Here is an 18,683-nt window from a genome sequence, read left to right on the forward strand (position 1 = left end):
AAGCCAATCATATGTTTTTATGCTTTATGGTTCCTCCCTGCAGTATAGATTTCATTGCCTGAGGGGGAGGGGACTTATACTCCAGTTTGAACCCATAATACCCTGTACTGTAAGCCTGGAGGCCGAAGGATGAGGTTATTCTTCTGGATGAGGTGTATGTGTGTGTATGTATACATATGTGTGTGGAGGTGATGTAAGTGGCCTGAGAGCCTTTCAGCACCTGATGGGAAAGGCATAACAGAGGGAGCAAGAGAAGGAGTCAGAGAATCAAAGATAAAGGAAAGGAAAAAAGTATGAGCTGTGATATACATGAAACTCCCTCTTGAAAAATGGAAACCATCAGTGATATGTTTCTGTGCATTTTTTCAGGTCATCAAACAAGAGCTTAAATAGGCATATTGAGCTTGAACTCAAGTATATCAAATGATTGAAAGTTGAAAGTGGAGGAAAAAGAAAGGGGGAAAGAGCGAAAAGAAGGGAGGCAGTGAAAAACATCAGAAACTATCAAAAGCATTTTCCTTTGAAAGTCTTGCTAACACAGGGCTAATACAGGGCTAGCGACAACCTTTTTTTTGTATATAGTGCAAACATATACAATACATGTTGTATGTTGTTTTTCCACAAGGAAACCCGTAATAGTTCATTTTAAATAAAAATCAGTCCTGCTTACATTTTGTAATATTTACTCTTGCTAATACTCAACTATTCTTACTCATTTAATCATCAGAATCAGAACTTTGATTTTGATGATAAATTGATTGCTAACTTAGATTGGTAATAATCAGAAAGAAAAAACAGGACATCCTACTGTACCAAAGAAAACATCCTGTTACATAACTGAGATATTACTCTGGTCACATAAATATATCAACTAAGATCACGTGTTATATATAGAAGAAAATAAAATTCTTATTACTGTGAGTAACAAGTTCCATATGGTCGAGGTGAAAGAACCAATGTGACTTTGTGGCTGTCACACTTTCAATATGGATCCACTAGGCCAACCAGTTGATCTGCAAGTCATCGTTATTCTCCGAGAAGAGATCTTTATCACGAGGCTTTCTCTCAGATTGCCTTAAATAGATTCGGGTGAAACTAAAGTCCTCCTGACGGGTCAAGGAGAGCAGAACTGCAGGCTACTCTGTAGCCATTTGTGCTTTGTAATTTTAGATTGTGCTCAAAATTGAAAAAGCTACTCAGTTACTTGTACAGTAACTGATACACATAATGTTATTTACCTTCCTCCCTTTGTAATAACGCCTGAGCCAGGGATTTACTAGGCTAAAGAGCACAGTGGTGATGTAATAATGAGTAAGCCAATGCCAAATATTGTTGGAAGAACTGATGTATCCATTAAAACTGTATTAATAGGACTTTAAGGTGTTATAGTTTTTATACAACAGTTACCAAAGCATGGAGATGGTATAAATTCATGACAAAAAAACAACAAGAAACATCAATGACTATAGTAATCCTTCCTGTACCTGTTGAAAGAAATAATCGCTTCTGTGTCCTTTCACCTTTACCTGACCATTGTAATTTCACATCTCTCCCCTGGTAGCACCCCCTGCGCACACATATCCAGACATTAATGAACACCTCAAACACTCACTGACATGGGAGGTGTTGACCCCAGGTGACCCCACTGGCCCCTACACCTCCTGATGAGAGGTCAAAGGTTAAGGATGACAGCTGAGAGTGTCAAGGCTTGGCTCCATGCCTCCTGAGACTTTTAAGATACACACACACACACACACACACACTGGTCAGACTAAGTGACTTTCAGTCAATAGTTTGCCTGTCTCGCCCTTTCTCTATGCCTACAAACTGAATATGTGAGTTGTCTTTCTCACTTTATTCAGCACGCACACACACACACACTGCCCCAAGAGCACTGACCCATTTAACAGTGTGGAGTGTTTCACTCAGTATTGGTCTAAATGGTCGAGTTTCACAGTTCAGTGTGCTGCAGCCCAGCCTGTTATCCCTCTGCAAACACTAAAAACTGCCACTAGCTCGCACACACATCATAAACATGTCAGACAGTCACATCACATCAAGTTTCATCCTCAGGCATTTGCTTATTGGAGAAATTCTGAAGGCATACAAACCTATATTTTAAAGCCTAAAAGTGCTTTGCATTTTTAGGCTTTTCAGTCTGCATCCATAAGGGATCCTGATGCACTTCCTTTTGGCAATTCTTGATTTAACTTCAAGCTGTTTCTCTGTGACAATGTCATTGAAAGGTTGAAAATTGTCCGTGAAATTCCCTCAATTGTTTTTTTTTCTCTCTAAAATCCCTAAAAAGCTGGCACTGGCAAGGATATATGAGACAAGGATTCTAGTAAATAAATACTTCCCCCCAGGGGTTTGTAATGGCTTATTTCCGACCCTGTTAAAGGAGGAGGAAGGGATTTGTGCAATACGAGGGTGATGAGAAGCCTGATAGCTCTGGAAGAAGCAAGCATTTAAACCCAATCTAAGCCATGCTTGAGTCAGGAAGGCCAACCTCTTGGCTCTGATGTTTGAGATAAATTTAAGGCAATGTGGGAGAACTATCTGAATCTTTAACTATCTGAAAATATCTCATCTGTAAAGTCAGTTTTAAACTTTTTTAATTTTGAAATCTGTATTTGTCATTGTAAAAATGAATACGTTGTTAGTAAATGGATATTGATCCAGAAGTTAAGTGCTAATAAAAATACCAAACAAGTGTCATAATGCAGGAGGATATACACCAGCAAGAGGGATTTTTCACAACCTATAAAACATTAATAAAGCCATTAGTCACAACTATTTCAACCCTTTAACGTGGGCCTTATTAGTGAGAGGTACCGAAGGTTTATACAAAACCAAGAAGAAACTGGAAGAAATAGTAAACTTTGTTTGAGCAAATGATACAACTACAAATTGCTCAGAAACCAGTAAAACTCGTACAGCGGGGTTAAGCTCTCTTCCAGTGGTGCTCTCTGCAGTAGCTACATCTGTAACACCATCCACTAAGAGAAATCAGTGCTCCATTAGGCCAACAATGATGTCAGCACCACAGCAGCTCTTTTTTATAAAAGCAGGCTGTATGTGTGTGTGCTCATACCTGGATGTGCTTCTCGATCTGGTAAGTGCTTTACTGATGACCAGCGAGGGAGCTGACTGTCGTCTCTGGGCCAGGGTCTTCATCTTCTGCACAGTTAGAGAAAGAGAGAGAGAGAGAGAGAGGTTTGGTCAATGCAGCAAGTGAGTGTAGGTGATGGTTTTCACCATTCTTCCCATGACGAATAACATGTAATGTTTATGGAGGGAGAGACAAAATGGTTGCAAAAGCACAAAGTCAGCACTGTTGGAAATACAGACAAAGTGTGTGTGTGTGTGTGTGAGAGAGAGAGAGAAGAAAAGGAGAAGTGACAGCAGTAAAGAGGGAAAAGAGGAAGTGAGCTAAATGGATAAAGAAAAATTACAGAGGGACATAGAGGGAGATTGAAGTAGAGAAATATGTCGTCTAGCAGTTGCACAATGTTTATGATCCTCATATATTCTCACTGTTACAAGTTAAATTGTAAGCTCCTTCACAGAAGTATGACAGGCATCCGTATAGCCACCGCAGCTATTTCAATTAAACCTAATCTATTTACAACATACCAAAACCATGTGAGCCCTAAACATGCTGCCCCCCGCCCCCAAATAAACATACACTACAGCCATTCAATCTGGAAAAGGTTTGAAAAACAGTCAAAAGTAGCAACAGAAATTAAATAAGACTTTGCTTCCTAAACTCATTGTGCAGTGACTTATGGGTAACATTCCTCTCCTCTAGAACTGTTGAAGGAAGCATTTGACTCATGTTAGTCATACAGGCCAAAGTTACTACAGCCCAGCATAAAATGTAACATGATGTGCATCATGGGACACTACTGAGTGCTTGGAGAAAAGAAAGATGCATCAACATGCTGTTTTTAAAATGCATAATACACAGCGACAAACCTGGCCTGAAATGAACTGCTGTCCAGGCTGACAAAAGGCCCAAAGTAAAAAAACAAACAAAAAAAACCCATTTCCTATGTTGGAACACCGCTGGGATTTTTTTTTTAGATTTGTCACATGCAATGAAATTGCCCTGACAACTTTTTCATTACCTTTTGGGTCAGTTTAATTGGGTTTATGGTTTGTGGAAAATATTATGGTTTCCATTAGTTTCATGTAAGAAACTGACCCAGTTGAGTCTGCAAAGTCTGCAATTTTCCACACAAATTCAATAAGTAATGGACTTCTGTTTTTCAGACACATTAGTACACATTTTCTGTAAAATCAGGCTTGAAGGCGACTAACATTCGTAAGGTAACATGCTTGTTCTTCCTGCAGGTGTGAGGGGATTGACAGGACGCTTGAAGCACTGCCATGAAAACACTCCACTTGGTATAACAAACAACAATGAGAAAAAACAAGCCCTGATGTCTCAAATTATGCTGAATGTCTGCAGAAAGCAAACAGGAAGCATGAACTGTAAACACTAACTTAAAACACCAGTGTTATCGTTTCAGCTAACATACATGTTATGCATATGCATGTCAAGTACAACTCAAGATGAACTCTCAACATTCTGACACAAACCTCTCAACACGAACAACTCCTGAGTGAAGGGAGGCATATGGAGACTTTACATTCATGCAGATTTTCTCAGTCAGTGATGATAATGCAAAGCCCCCGTTTCTCTGCTATGTCTGACGGTTCATCTCACAACTTACCAAAGCTGAACACAGCGCAGAACTTCCCAAACCAGGCCAAAGTGCAGCAACTGATCATAAAAAAAAGGCCTACAGCAAAATTTGTAAATATTTTAGACAAAATTTTACAAACATCAAGCCCATGGCTGGGAAGTGTTGAAATACTGAGGAAAACATGACGCAAAAAAGGGATGTAATGGGCTGAAGAAATCGGAGGATAACACCATAGCAGCACTTGGAACTATTGTACTTGTTGTACAGTAACTGCAAACAATCATGCATTGATTTTTATGTTAATCTGTAGACGAATTTACACAGTGAATCTGGGTTGAATAGGTTACTTTGTCATTCTAACGCCACATAACCCTACACAAACTCTGCTCAGCCTTCTTTTTACAGATAGCAAGACAATGAAGGACATTTCAAGACACATATCTGGGTATCACAGATGTTGTTTGAGTTGGTTATGTTGGAGGTCATGACATGTATATATATATATTTCAAACTCTTGCCACCAAATTGCTGCATTTTGCTGCATTTTGGCAGATCTATTCTCACATCCTCCCTGCTGAAAGATGCAGTTACACCTCTTTAAACACGCGTTGGATGGGGGCGCTGTTTACTACAAGTTAACTGTCCAGCTGCTGGAGAATCACCTCTTCTATCTGTCACACCGTCACAAAAAACTGGCGTTAGAAAACGACAATAAATAACTGTAACATTGTGGACTGCAGTTCCAGGAAAGTCAGAGATTAGGAATCAAATTCAGAATGATGTATTTTAAGTAATGATGATTAACTTAAGAGAAGCCAGAACTGATGGCTCCGCAGTGCAGGAATCATTCCTCTGTGTTTGCGTGGTGACTCCTGTCTGTCTGATTAACAAATAATCACTATCAGCATATTATCCTGTTCTGTTATTTGGTTCCTTCTCGACTCCTCAGCTCAGTCAGATACAGCTTCAGTCAGGATAATACAAACGAACTGGAGACCAGTAAACTCTAGTGGTAAGAGAGGGATTTGGGCGTTTTTCTTGGTTAAAAAGTTGTTTAATCAAGTCAGAATTTGTTTGGGGTTTTTTTTTTTTAAACTGTACTCTTCAACTTGCACAACGTTTGTGCGCCATGTATCCAAAGGAGTTTTCAGAAGCGAAATTCATAAAAGGCTGATAAAAACATACCTAAAGGAGATGTTTAAATAACTGCTTGTTTAAAATACAACCACGGCAGAGTGACAGCTCACATCACCATCAGTCGTTATCCAGTACAAAACCTCGACTTGAAGCAACTGCAGATTTGCAAGAATATTAAAAAAAAGAACTCAGGTAACCCCAAAAACAAATGATATGAAATAATGCAATCAAAGCAAAAAAAAAAAAACCTTATATTTTAAAAAGGAACATATCATCTCTATTCTTTCTTTAAAATCACTCTTGAAAATAGACACACCATACTGAGAGTTCTTGCAGGGATATTATAGCACCATGATACTGATACCGTAAATACCAGTTTCAGAGTGGAACTGGAATATACTAATGTATTCTTAATGAGCGCAACTCAGCGCGCAAAAACTCTTCCAAACAGTGCCCACAGTCAACTCTTCATCAGCACCAAAAGCCCTGCAGAGAAGCGTCACTGGTACCTTTTTGTTGTCGGGAAGCGCCTTGCTCTCTACCGTCAGAGAGTCGGACCTGTTCTGTCCCATGGTCCCCTGCTGCGGTGACATGGTTTCCATCAAGACTGTATAGGTCCACGGGGCCGAGCGCACAGACAGTATATTCCCATGATACGAGTGTAAGTCCAAAGTTTATCCGGCGGAGAGCATAGCACGAGCACGAAGAGAATCCATGATGGAGAGGAGTTCATCCGGAGGAAGAGGAGGTGAAACCTGTGCACTGCGCTCCTCTCTGTGTGTACGGGTCTGAGCGCTGCTTGCTCTGAGTGCTGAGGCTCCGGTCGGCATCAACTGACTCTAATGTTGTAAAGTTAGCGGGGATGAAACACATGACTTCCGCTCTTGCTTTTCGAAATAAAATACTGGCTACTTCCTGGAGCTCCATACTGCAAGTGAACCTTAAAGGTCCCAGGTTCACTGCATGTCAATTGGTTTTGGTAATTTTTTTAGTTGCAAATTTGTGAGGGAATTTGCACCACTAAAGAGCAATATCTCAAGCGAATCGTGCATTATTAACTCATTTTGTTGCTATGTCTTATAGAGGGACCCTGTTTCAAAGTCTAGTTTTAAGAGGTCTGTTTTAGTTTATATTGTCCTTGCGTGATGCATATTCCAAGAAAAGCTGCATTCAATGTAATTGCCACAAACTTATTATTTCACTTTAGGAGTACTGGTTGCTCTGAATTCAGTGAGGACTTGGAGGTGAGTACACATGCACAGAAGGTGGAAGGTGGGGGGTTCGTGGGGACCAGGTTTATCTGGAACATAAAAATGACCGTGATTTAGCCTTTGCATTACAATCAGTTTTATTGGCCAAGAAAGTTTGCATGAAGGTACTCATCTTGGAAATGTGCTTCAGTGGGTCCAATAACCACCAACTTTATGAGAGCAGCAGGATATTACAAATGACACAGGGAATCAATCTCCTTATGATTGTATCAAGAACTGAGAAACACAAGTAGCCTGAAACTTCCAGGTAGAGGCCGTGGAGCTAAACAATTCGGTATGTGAATTACAAGAACAAGAAAATAACTATTACGAGAAAATCTAGCTCTTCTGCTTGTGACTGTTTTATAATGTAACATAGAGTATAATGTTTGTTACGTGTGGAAGTCTGTTATGTTAAGCTCATTTCTAAACACAACTAGAGTTTGTAATTTTCTCTTTTCTGGTCTTTTATCTGGTTTGTGTGTGTCGCTTCACTTTTGTCTCTAAATGTTGTCATTCAAAATGTTTTTACAAACAACTGAGTTTGTTGTTTTTATATTACAACAGAAAGGGGCTTAAGTTACATGTTGTGTTCTATAGTTGGATGCTCCAGTTAAATCTTTTTTATATCTTTCTGTTGATTCAGTGACACATGATCATTACCTGTGAAAATGAACTGTCTTTATGAGAATCTATTTTACACATTTACACATCACTAATTAACTAGTCTTAGTTTTTCTTAGTCTAAGACTTACACTGAGTATTAGATGTTGGATGATCTGTGCACTCGGGTCACTCATCAATTTTCACTTTCTTTTATTTTGAAGACAGAACTCACTTCTGGTTGTATCCTAATCTGCATGCCTTGGCACAGCTCCTGTACCTGAAAGCATGCTTGGTTTAACTCTTGAGCTTGTCTGTGTACCTATAAGTATGTGTTTTTATTTGAAAAACCCATCATGTGTTTTCCTTGTCTGGCAGTCAGTGCCATATAGAAGCTGACTGTTCTTGTACTACAGGAAAGCGGCTTGCAGAGAGTCCAGGCCAGGTGTAAGAATGTACTCCCAGGGCCAAGAATAACATGACTGATGAGGAGGAATGTCCACAGTATTTTTTCTCTACATAGGCATGACGCATGACACATTTGCCTTATAGCTACAGCTACAGTGCCTCACTAGGATAACTTCCCAAGTAGGTGGGAGGGCTTACTTTTAAAAGTCTGAAGGCAAGAAGAGCACACACCTCCATCAAAGCTGAAGTTAAACGGATTTGTTGACCATGCAAACTGAGTTTTAGCATTTTGGATTAAATCTGTGTCCACTGGTTTCACAGTTAGGACTTAAATATGATATAGATACCTGAAAGTGGATAACCATTAAAAATCAATGGTTCTTTGGAAATCCATTTATAATAAGCTTTTGTAATTTGTTTTGCTGTTTGTCTGCCACTGAAAAAAAAAATCTTAAGCCTATTGTAGGCCATTGTCTCCTCTGCACAAACACAAAGGTATGCAACAATTGTTCCATCTTATCTATCCCCTGAAAAGTGGCATGCATAGGTTGATAAGAACATTGATAGTGCTTGGCCATCCCCTTTGATCATGTCACAAGCTGTATGAAACAACAGCCGGGGCATACTGTCAGCTTCTGTCTGGAGAACAGCTTCAACTCTTGATGCACAGACAACTACATTCCTTCTCTCTGCAACTAAATCATTCTTTCATCAAGGGCCCTGTGTGGCCAAGTCATATTTGTTCTTGAACTTTTATTGCACTTAATGTTCCCTAGTTTTAGGGGTTAAATGACTGCTTTTGTCTCCTGCTGTTTGTCAAGAGTAGCCAGTCTGGAGGGATCCAAAGCAAAAGCGAGACTAAATTGAGGGTGTGTCAGAAATGTGGTTGGAAACGCCACTGGTTGACCACGACTGCCACTGCACTGCACTGTTTTGTTTCTACCTCCTCTTTGTTCCACTCTGTCACTGGAAGACGCCGGGTTGCCACAATAAAAAGTGTTGAGTGGTTTTTCTTTCGGTATCCATGGCAAAAGCAACACATCTCTCTGTGATAAGTTAAAAACACACATTTTATTCAGTCCAGAAGCCCCAAAGTGGGTCACACACCTCGCTCTCAGTCTGCAGCCAAACACTCCAAGATTCTCCTCATGCCTGAGCCGAGCTTGGCAGAGTGACTTCAGGTCTGGGAGAAATGAAGCCTAATCTGTCCTAGTGATTCTCCCCTCAAATGAAAGACAGAGAATCAATATGTGTCCTCGTGAAAATCATCTTACATTTCCTTTGATGTGTGTCTGAAAGGGAATGTCTCCGTCACGCCCGGAGAGTCAGGCTATTGAAAACCTGAAGCCGAGGAGAGAATCGACTTGGACGGCAAACAGTCGATTCCAGAGAGAGAAAATAAGCTGGAGAGAGTCCAGACCTCTGACAGGAGCTGCACATGAATGCTTTACTCTTGTCTGTGTAGGGTTGGGGTGTTAGGGTTGCACTTTGCACTGTAAACACATGCACGAGTGCACCTTCACAAACACACACACACACACACTATACATAGCTGAATATCTATTTAAAGAGCACTCCGTCCCTCCCTCCTTTGAAAACAGACACATATACGGAGAAGTTGAGGAGAGGCCACAAGGACATGATGGGCAGCTTTAGAAGCTCTAGTGGATTGATGGATAGCTGGATTGATGGATTGATGGATTGAGGGAGGGGTGGATGTGTGATGGATGATGCTTCGGGCAGACAGGGAGTTGCTGTGACCCAAAACAGCATACACCACCCCAGGAAGGATGCCTCCTCCACCACTGCCGCCGCTGCCACTGCTGCTACTTTAAGAAACCAGACTTCCACGTTGCCTGCCAAAAATAAAGACCCACTGTTTCCTTTTTTTCCTGAACAGCATAATCCAGAGGTTTCTGGGCGATAAAAAATGTTTGAGGTATGGCTCTACAAATTCTGGAAAAATTACATTTTTCTATTCATTTTGTCATGTAAGACTGTAGTTTCTGGTCACTCCCGGTGTTTTTAAAAAGGAATATACAGCTTTAGAATACCCGAAAAACTCTACTAGTGCACATCAGGTAGTGTAAGTGTTTGTTGCATCTTCTCTGTCCTGGGTCTCTGCTCTATCTGTATTTCCAAAAAACAAAAAAACAAAAACAAATGCCAATATCTCTTTCGCCTAACTATTTTTCAGTGCCTTCCAAACAACCCACATGAGCATTTTCTGCTCTGGCCCTGCAATTACCAGTGTTGAACAAGTCACTTGAAAAATGTAATCAGTAACTCGTTACATATTACTTACTGAAAAAGTTGTTACATACTTTACTAACAATTAGCTACATTGCTTGTTTCATTACTCAGCTCCATCAAATGTGCCTTTCAAGTCAAAAACATGTCACATATTCTTTCTTTAGCACGAGTTGAGATAGAAAATGAAACATTAATGTTCCACATTAATGTAGCCTCAGTGGTTAAACGCAGCAGCACTGTAGAAGTTCTCACCTCACAGTGAAGCTGCAGGTTCACACACCCACCAACTCTGAACAAAACCAGATGATTTTAGCCAGCTAAAAAGACTACTAGATTCTCCTGTTTTGGTAGAGGCTAGTCAGGAACATGTTAACATTAGTGTTTGAACAATAGACTAATGCTGTCATTTTTGTAATGAGGACAGTCTTGAAGAACCATATCATACCATATCATACCATAACTCTTCCCCTAGTTTTATTAAGGAGTTACGTGGTTAAGAAATTCTTCTGACTTTAGAGTTAAATCCCAAAAACATCATTGCACAAAGCTAGTGTGCTAGCTAGGCAAGGCCATTTTATTTGTATAGCACCTTTCAACAAGGCAGTTTTTTCTTGTTTGCTAACATTTAGAGTTTAATGTTGCATCAGTGAGGAGCCCTTTCAAAAAATCTGAAAGAAGGCTTGTTCTCATTTCCACTGTTGTCGTCTTCACATGCTGAGTCCATGTTCAAACCATGTTTACTCTTTAAGGATTTACGGATCCAGCCTTTAAAGCCTCTGAGAATAACATCAGGGTTAGTTATACAGAATGAGAAGGCGGAAATTTTAGCATCACTCTCCTCCACAGTCAGTGTGTCTCTGTCTCTTTCAGTTTGTCTAAACATTGTGGCGCAGAGAGGCCGAGGCGGATCAGGCCGAGGAGACGTGTGGAGGAGACAGACGGACGCAGCCTGGGCGAACCAGACTGAGACAAAGCCTGCGGTGAGAGGGAGTGACTCAGGTGGAGGAGAGGGAGGGAAGACATCTAAACAACATTGTGTTGGAGATGGAAATTGTGGGTTAGCTGGCCACTGCCTCTACCAGACCTGGCTCGAGTGGTATGACGTTTTCAGGGCTTGTTCTAAGCTATTCAAAGTACTTAACAGCCGGGTTTTCGTCACATCAAGGCCATTGCAAACCAGATAATGTCCTGAAAGTCATAAGATGTTTATTAACCTTCTGCTTGTTTTCTTTGTTTTGAGCCAAATTGGGAAAGTTTCATTTGGTTTTCTATTTGGTTGATTCAGGTTCTAACTTCTAAATTACAACCAGAGCTTGATAATTACAGTCTTGTGATTTAAAAGCAGCTCTTTTATTGGACAGTTTATGTTATCTGTCAAAGTTATTTCCAGTTTCTGTAACTGTTAACTGACCTATTTGTCTTTTCTTCAGAAGTGTTTCTTGGAAAAAGAGCTGAATGTGCAACTGTCTAATTTGCATTGCCAAAAATGTTTTGGAGGAAGTATCATTGCTGCCAGGATTGCTTTTACTGACAATGTTTTTCAGAAAATCCAGAAAGTGTGATTTTTTAATTTTTTTTTTAACTTCATCCTATGGTATCTGATTATGGTGATTCACTGTTTTTTGCTTAGATCTTATGTGTCCACAAACGCAGAAATCTCAGAGACAGATATCTCAAATCCTTCACAGATAAAACCAAAACTATGTCCATGGCTAGATATCACAAGAGGTAAGTAAAATATGTGACCCTTTAAGGTGCCACTTGGCCAGCATTTTCTGATACCACTGTGTTGTCCTAAACCCTTCTCATCTGAGACAGACAAACAGTAAGACACACAGACACAAACAGACAGGCGATCATTCAGTCAGTCAGACGGGGAGATATGGAGACAGAAATCAGAGAAACAGATGGTCTGAGCCTTGCTGATGGCCTGTTACATCTGCTCTCCTGTTGGGCACACACACACACACACACACACACACATACACACACACACACACACACACACACACACACACACACACACACACACACACACAAACCCCTCCTCCACCTTCCAGACCCTCTGACCATGCTAATCTGATTAGCACAGTCTCCCTACAAAGTGAGGATGCTATTAACACACTGCAATGTGCATGTTTGTGCTTTATCGTGTTTGTTGTTGAGACTGTATTATCCTCACTGTATGTCAAAGTGTCATTTATGCAGCTGTATGTAGTTTAGCTGTATGATTTAGTGTTGTTGTGTACATTACATTACATACTTGCAAAAATGTACACAACACACAAATCTAACTTTTTTATTTTAATTGTATTAAAAATGTTTATACGTTTTTGTAGTCTGTCTTTTTATGCTATTTGTTTTATTGTTTTATATCATTATTATATTATATTATTATAGTATTTGTTATACTATTATTTTATGTATAAAGCACATTGTTGTACCACATATACAACATATAATACAAACAACAACAAAAATAATTCAAAACATTGTCAGGGTTTGAGGGTCTGAGTTTGGTTATTTCCTGTTTTATTTTGAAATATTATCCTTGCCTCACGTGTCTGGTAATTTTACTTCCTGTCTTTGTTTGCGTTTCTCCAGTCTGGATTGTTAGCCCCGCCCTAATTAGTTTCACCTGTTATCCTGCCCTCACCTGTGTATATAGTCTCTGTGTTTCCTTTGTTCTTTATCAGTTTGTCCCTGTTGCTGTGTTGGCGCTGTCTTGTCTGCCTTTTGGCCTTACATCTGCCTGCCTGCCCGCCTGCCCATTACCTGTTTGTTGCCTGCCTGCCTGCAAGCCTGGGGGCCTGCCAGCCTACCTGTCTGCCTCTCTACCGGTCTGCCTACCTGTATCTGCCTGTAAGCTCTTAATAAACCACTCAAGTCATCGTTCTGCCTCCTCTGTCTGCGTTTGGGTCCTTTCCCTGTTCCTTGCTTGCCAACGCTGTGACAAGTGTGTGTGTGTGTGTGTGTGTGTGTGTGTGTGTGTGTGTGTGTGTCAGTGTGTGGACAAAACATGACAAAAGTCATTGGGAGGATGCAGCGGGACAGGTTAAGTTATTTCCTCGGGGCTGACAGGACCATCATTTTGTTTCAGTTGAGGCGTCGTGCTGGTGTCCGCAGCAGGTTCAACCAAATAGGGTTTTCATGTGAGAGCAGCAGGGGTCCTGTGTGAGCATGGGCGTTTGGATCAACCAATAAAACAGCAAATTACTTATTACTGGGACTTTTTGAGCATGTGGGCATACAGTGTTAGTGATATGGCCAAAGGCTCCAATAACACCCATGAGAATGAATTTTTAAATTTCAACAAAAATGAAGCAGATATTTACATACTTAATCTACAAGAGGAAAAAGTATTGGACTCTCCTAATTTATTTTTCCTTGCCTCACCACATTTCCCCCGCAAACACTAAATGTTAAAAAAAAAAAAAAAAAAAAAGTTTATTTGGTCCCATTCTAAATACCTCAAGGCCAATGGTGTGAGTAATACTCTGTAAAGCAAGCTATTCAAGATATGCAAATGAGTGAGTTCTTACCTGAAACTACCTGTAATGTTGCAGTAAACCCCGCCTATCTGGTGCACCCAGCAGGTTGAAACAAATATGGTGAGTAGTATGAAGAAATTTGTATCTCTGCAAATGATGTATGTACATATTGGATGATGCTGCAGTGCTCTATTTATGTCTAGTGTCAATGTTCAATGCAAGAACAACTGTCATTTTATAAAGTGAGGTGCCAGATGCGCTGTACAACAATGTTTTTTTTTTCAAAAAACATAATCACACACTTTACTAAAAAAATAATAAATTAATCATGCCTTAATCTTATTGTAGATGGACATAGTTGAAATGAATTGACATTCAGAAACTTTGTCACTGAAGCTCATCTGAGGTTTTGCAAAATTGTAACAATTAATGAAAAATCAATTGTCTCTCTGGCTAGAAGATTAAAAGAACACTTAATTACACCTTCTCACCTTACACCTTCTCTTACAGCTGTCTGTTTCTGAAGCATATACTGGAACTACAGGCTTAGAAACCTGCAGGCTGACCCCATGACCCCATAAGCTAAACAATGACCTTTCCAAACAAAGGTCATCTTCTAATTATCTTTTCACAAGCAGGAATCAGTCACGTTTGACCTCCATAAATGTTTGTGCAACCCTTCAACAGCACTGTGCACTTATATTCTTCCATAAACAATGCAAAAAAAAAAAAGAGAAACGTGGTTGTTTTGTCCAAACTTAACAAAAAATTAACAAGAATGCCATACAGATTGTAGTATTACACCAAAATTTGATTCCTGTTTCAGCCATTAGAAAGTGCAAACGTGGTTTTGATAAGCAGTTGTTTGCAAAGTGTAGCTATTGCGAGCAAGTTTAAGGTTTCAAGAGATGGTTCCTAAAGATCTTCTGCTGGTTGACGTTCTTTCCTAAATCTTTGCTTGACAAAATATTTGCATTCACTGATACACAGTGTAACTATGTGTATGGAGTTGCCTCAGAATTGTTGATGTAATCACAGTGGATCATATTCCTGCCAGGAAATGTTTGCATACACTCTAATGTAATTGTTTGATGTTTTGAGACTTCTTCATCCAAACAGCAGTCATGTCAGCATCCAAAAGCTTATTCTATGTATGTTCAGGGAAAACTTTGGGGGAACAATCCCTTTGGGCAATGTCTAAGACGGGTCCATAAAAAGGTTGTCCCTAAATCATCTGAGCAACATTCCTTCCCAAAGTAAATGTGGTCATGTTTGATCTTTTTACTGCACAGAGACCAAAAATTAGTTACTGAAAGGAAAATGATCACAATTTACAACTAAAGAGAGCAGAGAAGATGCCAGTGAAATTGAAATAGATTTCCAAGTACAAAGCCGTCATGTTTTCCACAAATGACAGCCCTGAAATGTCATTGACAGTGTGAAGCGATGATTGCTCTCAAACAGATTGCCTGCCTGATGTTACACTAAAACCTTTGACTGGTGATGGGTTGCCAATGAAACACAGAACAACTTTTTGGGCAGCTCTGCTGGACAACAGTGTGCTGGGCGCTACCTCGATTTTCTTTTCTTTTTTTTTTTCTTTTTCTTTTTTTTTACTAGAAACATCTTACAGGTAGTGTTGAAATGATAAGTTAGTTAATAAATTATCATTTATCAATCACAAATGCTGAACATTTGCTAGTTCTGTTTGGAATCATTGAAAATTGAATATCTTTGGATTGTAGACTGTGGGTCAAACAAAACAAGCTATTTGAAGATGTTACCTTGGGCTCTGGACACTTCTGATTTGCAATAATTATTTATCACTTCTTACTGGCTAGGGTTGTTGTAGGAAAGTAGCACAAACATTGACTTGTGCATCATCACTTTAATGGTGTTATAACAGAATTATTACTGCTTACAGATACTGTTGGTAAAATATTAATACTATAGTCATTCATCAAACTGCTCTCCTGCTAACAGCCCAGACAAGGAAATAATGTTACTAACCAGACAAAGCCATTTGATATATGCTCATATCCGGTCCATCAATTAAGCCCTCTGAGGGGGCTTTAAACCCCTGACCTCATCAGACCTGGCAACAACGTGTCTGACAGCTTGACAAGGTGGAGCGAAGAATTAGACTGGTTCCTTCAGTATCATAGTGGTCCTCTCTAGTCAAGTTTAAATGTTCATCTTGCAAAGAAATGTTGAGTGAATGAACTTACTTTTAATTATAACACAATGTTCTTATGATTTTTTTGCCTTTGTCTGTGATGCTTGTCACTGCACTGAATTTACCAGAGATCACTTGTCACTCCCACATTGTGGACAACACTGCAGTCTCCTACCTCTGTTGATGCAGAAAAACTGTAGGTAGCCCTCTTTACGGTACCTGTTCAGCCACGGTGGCTGTCACTGTTCATGTTAATCAGTACCTGATGTGCTTGAACAATTGAAATCTAGTAGTCCCCTTAGATGTTAAGGGAACAGTTGGCTATAGTACCTCGAGACAGAACCAAACAAGCTGCATTAAATACTATGCTGCACATAGATTGAACCAACTTTCTGATGATCTCAAATTCACCCAAACTTTAGCAACTTTAAAATCTAAAATGTCTTACTCTTTTTAAATGTCATTCCGTTGTTCTTTACATAAAAAGTCTTATGTGTAGCCATTTAAATTGCTGCTGTGTTTGACAGGTTATACGTGAATAAACTTCGAAAATAAAGAATGAAAGGTAAAACATGTCAATTCTTATGCGGCAGGACAGAACTAAAAAAGAGAGACTTGGGGATTCATGACAGCACTTGCTCTCTCACGCTCTACTGGAGAAGTCAGACAGGCAGCCAAGAAAGAAAAGCTAATCATGAGCGTTTAAAGGAGGGGATAAGTGTGTTTATGTACACTTCAGTCAGCAGCCTCAACTGTTTATCACTCATGTCATGTGCGTGTGTGTGTGGGTACTTGCTATATAGTGAGGACTGAAACACTTTTTTTTTTTTTTTACCTACAGAGTGAGGACAATTTGGCTGGGCTGTTTTAAGGGTTAGGATTAGGCATGTAGTTGTGATAGTGTAGGTTAGGGTAAGGGGCAAGGAAAGGCATTATTTCAATGAAGGTCCTCACAATGATACAAAGGTGGGTGTGTGTGTGTGCGCACAAGAGAGTGTGGGTCTGATTGTAAAGTCCATCTGCCAGTGTTTGTGTGGATATGTGCAGTGTGTGTGTGAGAGAGAGCACATCATTCACAGCATCGGCAGAGCCCTGTGTGTGAGGTGCTATCACTACCAGCCGTCTCTTACCGGCCCACCGAAGGTTAAAGGTCAAGAGGTCAAAGCCTGCATTCCACCATAGGTCAGGATATGAGGCCATGAGGAAAAACAAAAAATACTTCTTTTTTTTGTATTCCTCCCCTGGATGATGAACATCACAAACAGTCAATAATGAAGAGGTCAAAGGTCAGTGGCCAACACCAGAAGACTGTGGACATGAATGTGAATCAGGGCTCACATGAGTGCTAAGACATAATGTATAACAGAGAAGGTAAACCACAGTGAGAGGGCATATTTTGATTAGGTTTCATGAGCATTTTGGTTATTTTCATTGTGAAATAACACATGAATATCATATTGGCAAATACCAATGACAATGAATGGGGATGGAGGTTGTGCGGCAGCTTGTACTGGAGAAAAGCTGATCCGACATTGTGGGAGCGGCTTCTTAAAGTTGTAATTTGACGGGATCCTGTTCCACTGCGGCTTCATTAACCCAGCAAGAACAGGGAAGGCATGGTCTGGATTTTATTAAAAGGCAAGGATGCATATGTGTGTGTGTGTGTGTGTGTGTGTGTGTGTGTGTGTGTGTGTGTGTGTGTGTGTGTGTGTGTGTGTGTCTTAATGAGACTAGATGGCATGTCTTGGCTATACAGTGCCAGAAATAAACCAGGATCTGGACCAGAAATTGCAATGTAGAACTTTTTTTACATTTTCTAGCCACAATTAAGCCACCTTAATTTAAGAACACACACACAAACCATGGACACATGTCTACACACAATGACACAAACTCAATAATCACATGCTAACTTACACAAACTCACAATCGCAAAAATGTGTTAGTTACACTCAGAAACACACACCCAGCTCTCGCCCTCTCTGCATCCAGGAAACACCTTTTCCTATTTTTAAACACGCCGTAGAACCGCTGAGGAGCCGTGGGTTTTTGCTCATGTGCCCTGTCAAAACAAAGCAGCAGAGAAACGTGCAGCAGCGGCCGAGAGCCAACTCTAGATAACAGGTTATTTTGGAACTTCAGGTGTTACATGGAGGTGAACTTTCTTTGTCTCTGAGACCTCAGCCTCTCTCCCTCCGTTTCACCTGTTGCTGCTTTTAAAGGGGATGCAGGAACTCATGTGATTGGTCATTACTGAAGCTCACCCCGACTCCACCTGCTGATTCTGTATTCCTCCCACTAATAATATATTCAGCCTCTTTTCCACGTTGCGCCCAGCTGTGCCTGGTTTGCACCAACCCCTGTGGTCACCAAAATTGCAAATATTTGCTGTCACGCCCATTTGTGCGCCTGGAGATTTTGCTGGCGTTTGCACCCTTTTTCCGAAGTTCAGAAGTTACTTTTGTCTGCAACTACATACTCTAAACCTGAGCTTGAGTTTTGTGGGTGGGTGCTATTTTCTTTTTCTGTTCAACCATGATATCTATCACTGGTTATGCTAACTACCCACAGTTCCTCTGCTTTTGATTGTTTGAAAAAAAAAAACTGAGATGTAAAATGCATCACTTCCAGGCAGCGAGTGTTTAGAACAGAA

The 18,683-nt window shown here is 40.2% G+C and overlaps 1 protein-coding gene across 1 annotated transcript in view; it reads right to left on the reverse strand.

Moving 5' to 3' along the window:
* LOC122885739 (rho GTPase-activating protein 20-like) overlaps positions 1 to 6,688 on the reverse strand; it is a 33,424-nt gene extending 26,736 nt beyond the window's left edge. Inside the window, 2 exon segments of the mRNA XM_044217282.1 lie at positions 3,095 to 3,180; positions 6,359 to 6,688. Of these exon segments, the coding sequence (XP_044073217.1) occupies positions 3,095 to 3,180; positions 6,359 to 6,451 (179 nt within the window). The 5' untranslated portion in view covers positions 6,452 to 6,688.
* Between the last annotated feature and the right edge of the window lie 11,995 nt (positions 6,689 to 18,683).

Source organism: Siniperca chuatsi, linkage group LG12 (genome assembly GCF_020085105.1).
Source record: "Siniperca chuatsi isolate FFG_IHB_CAS linkage group LG12, ASM2008510v1, whole genome shotgun sequence".
In the NCBI taxonomy this organism is placed as follows: Eukaryota; Metazoa; Chordata; class Actinopteri; order Centrarchiformes; family Sinipercidae; genus Siniperca; species Siniperca chuatsi.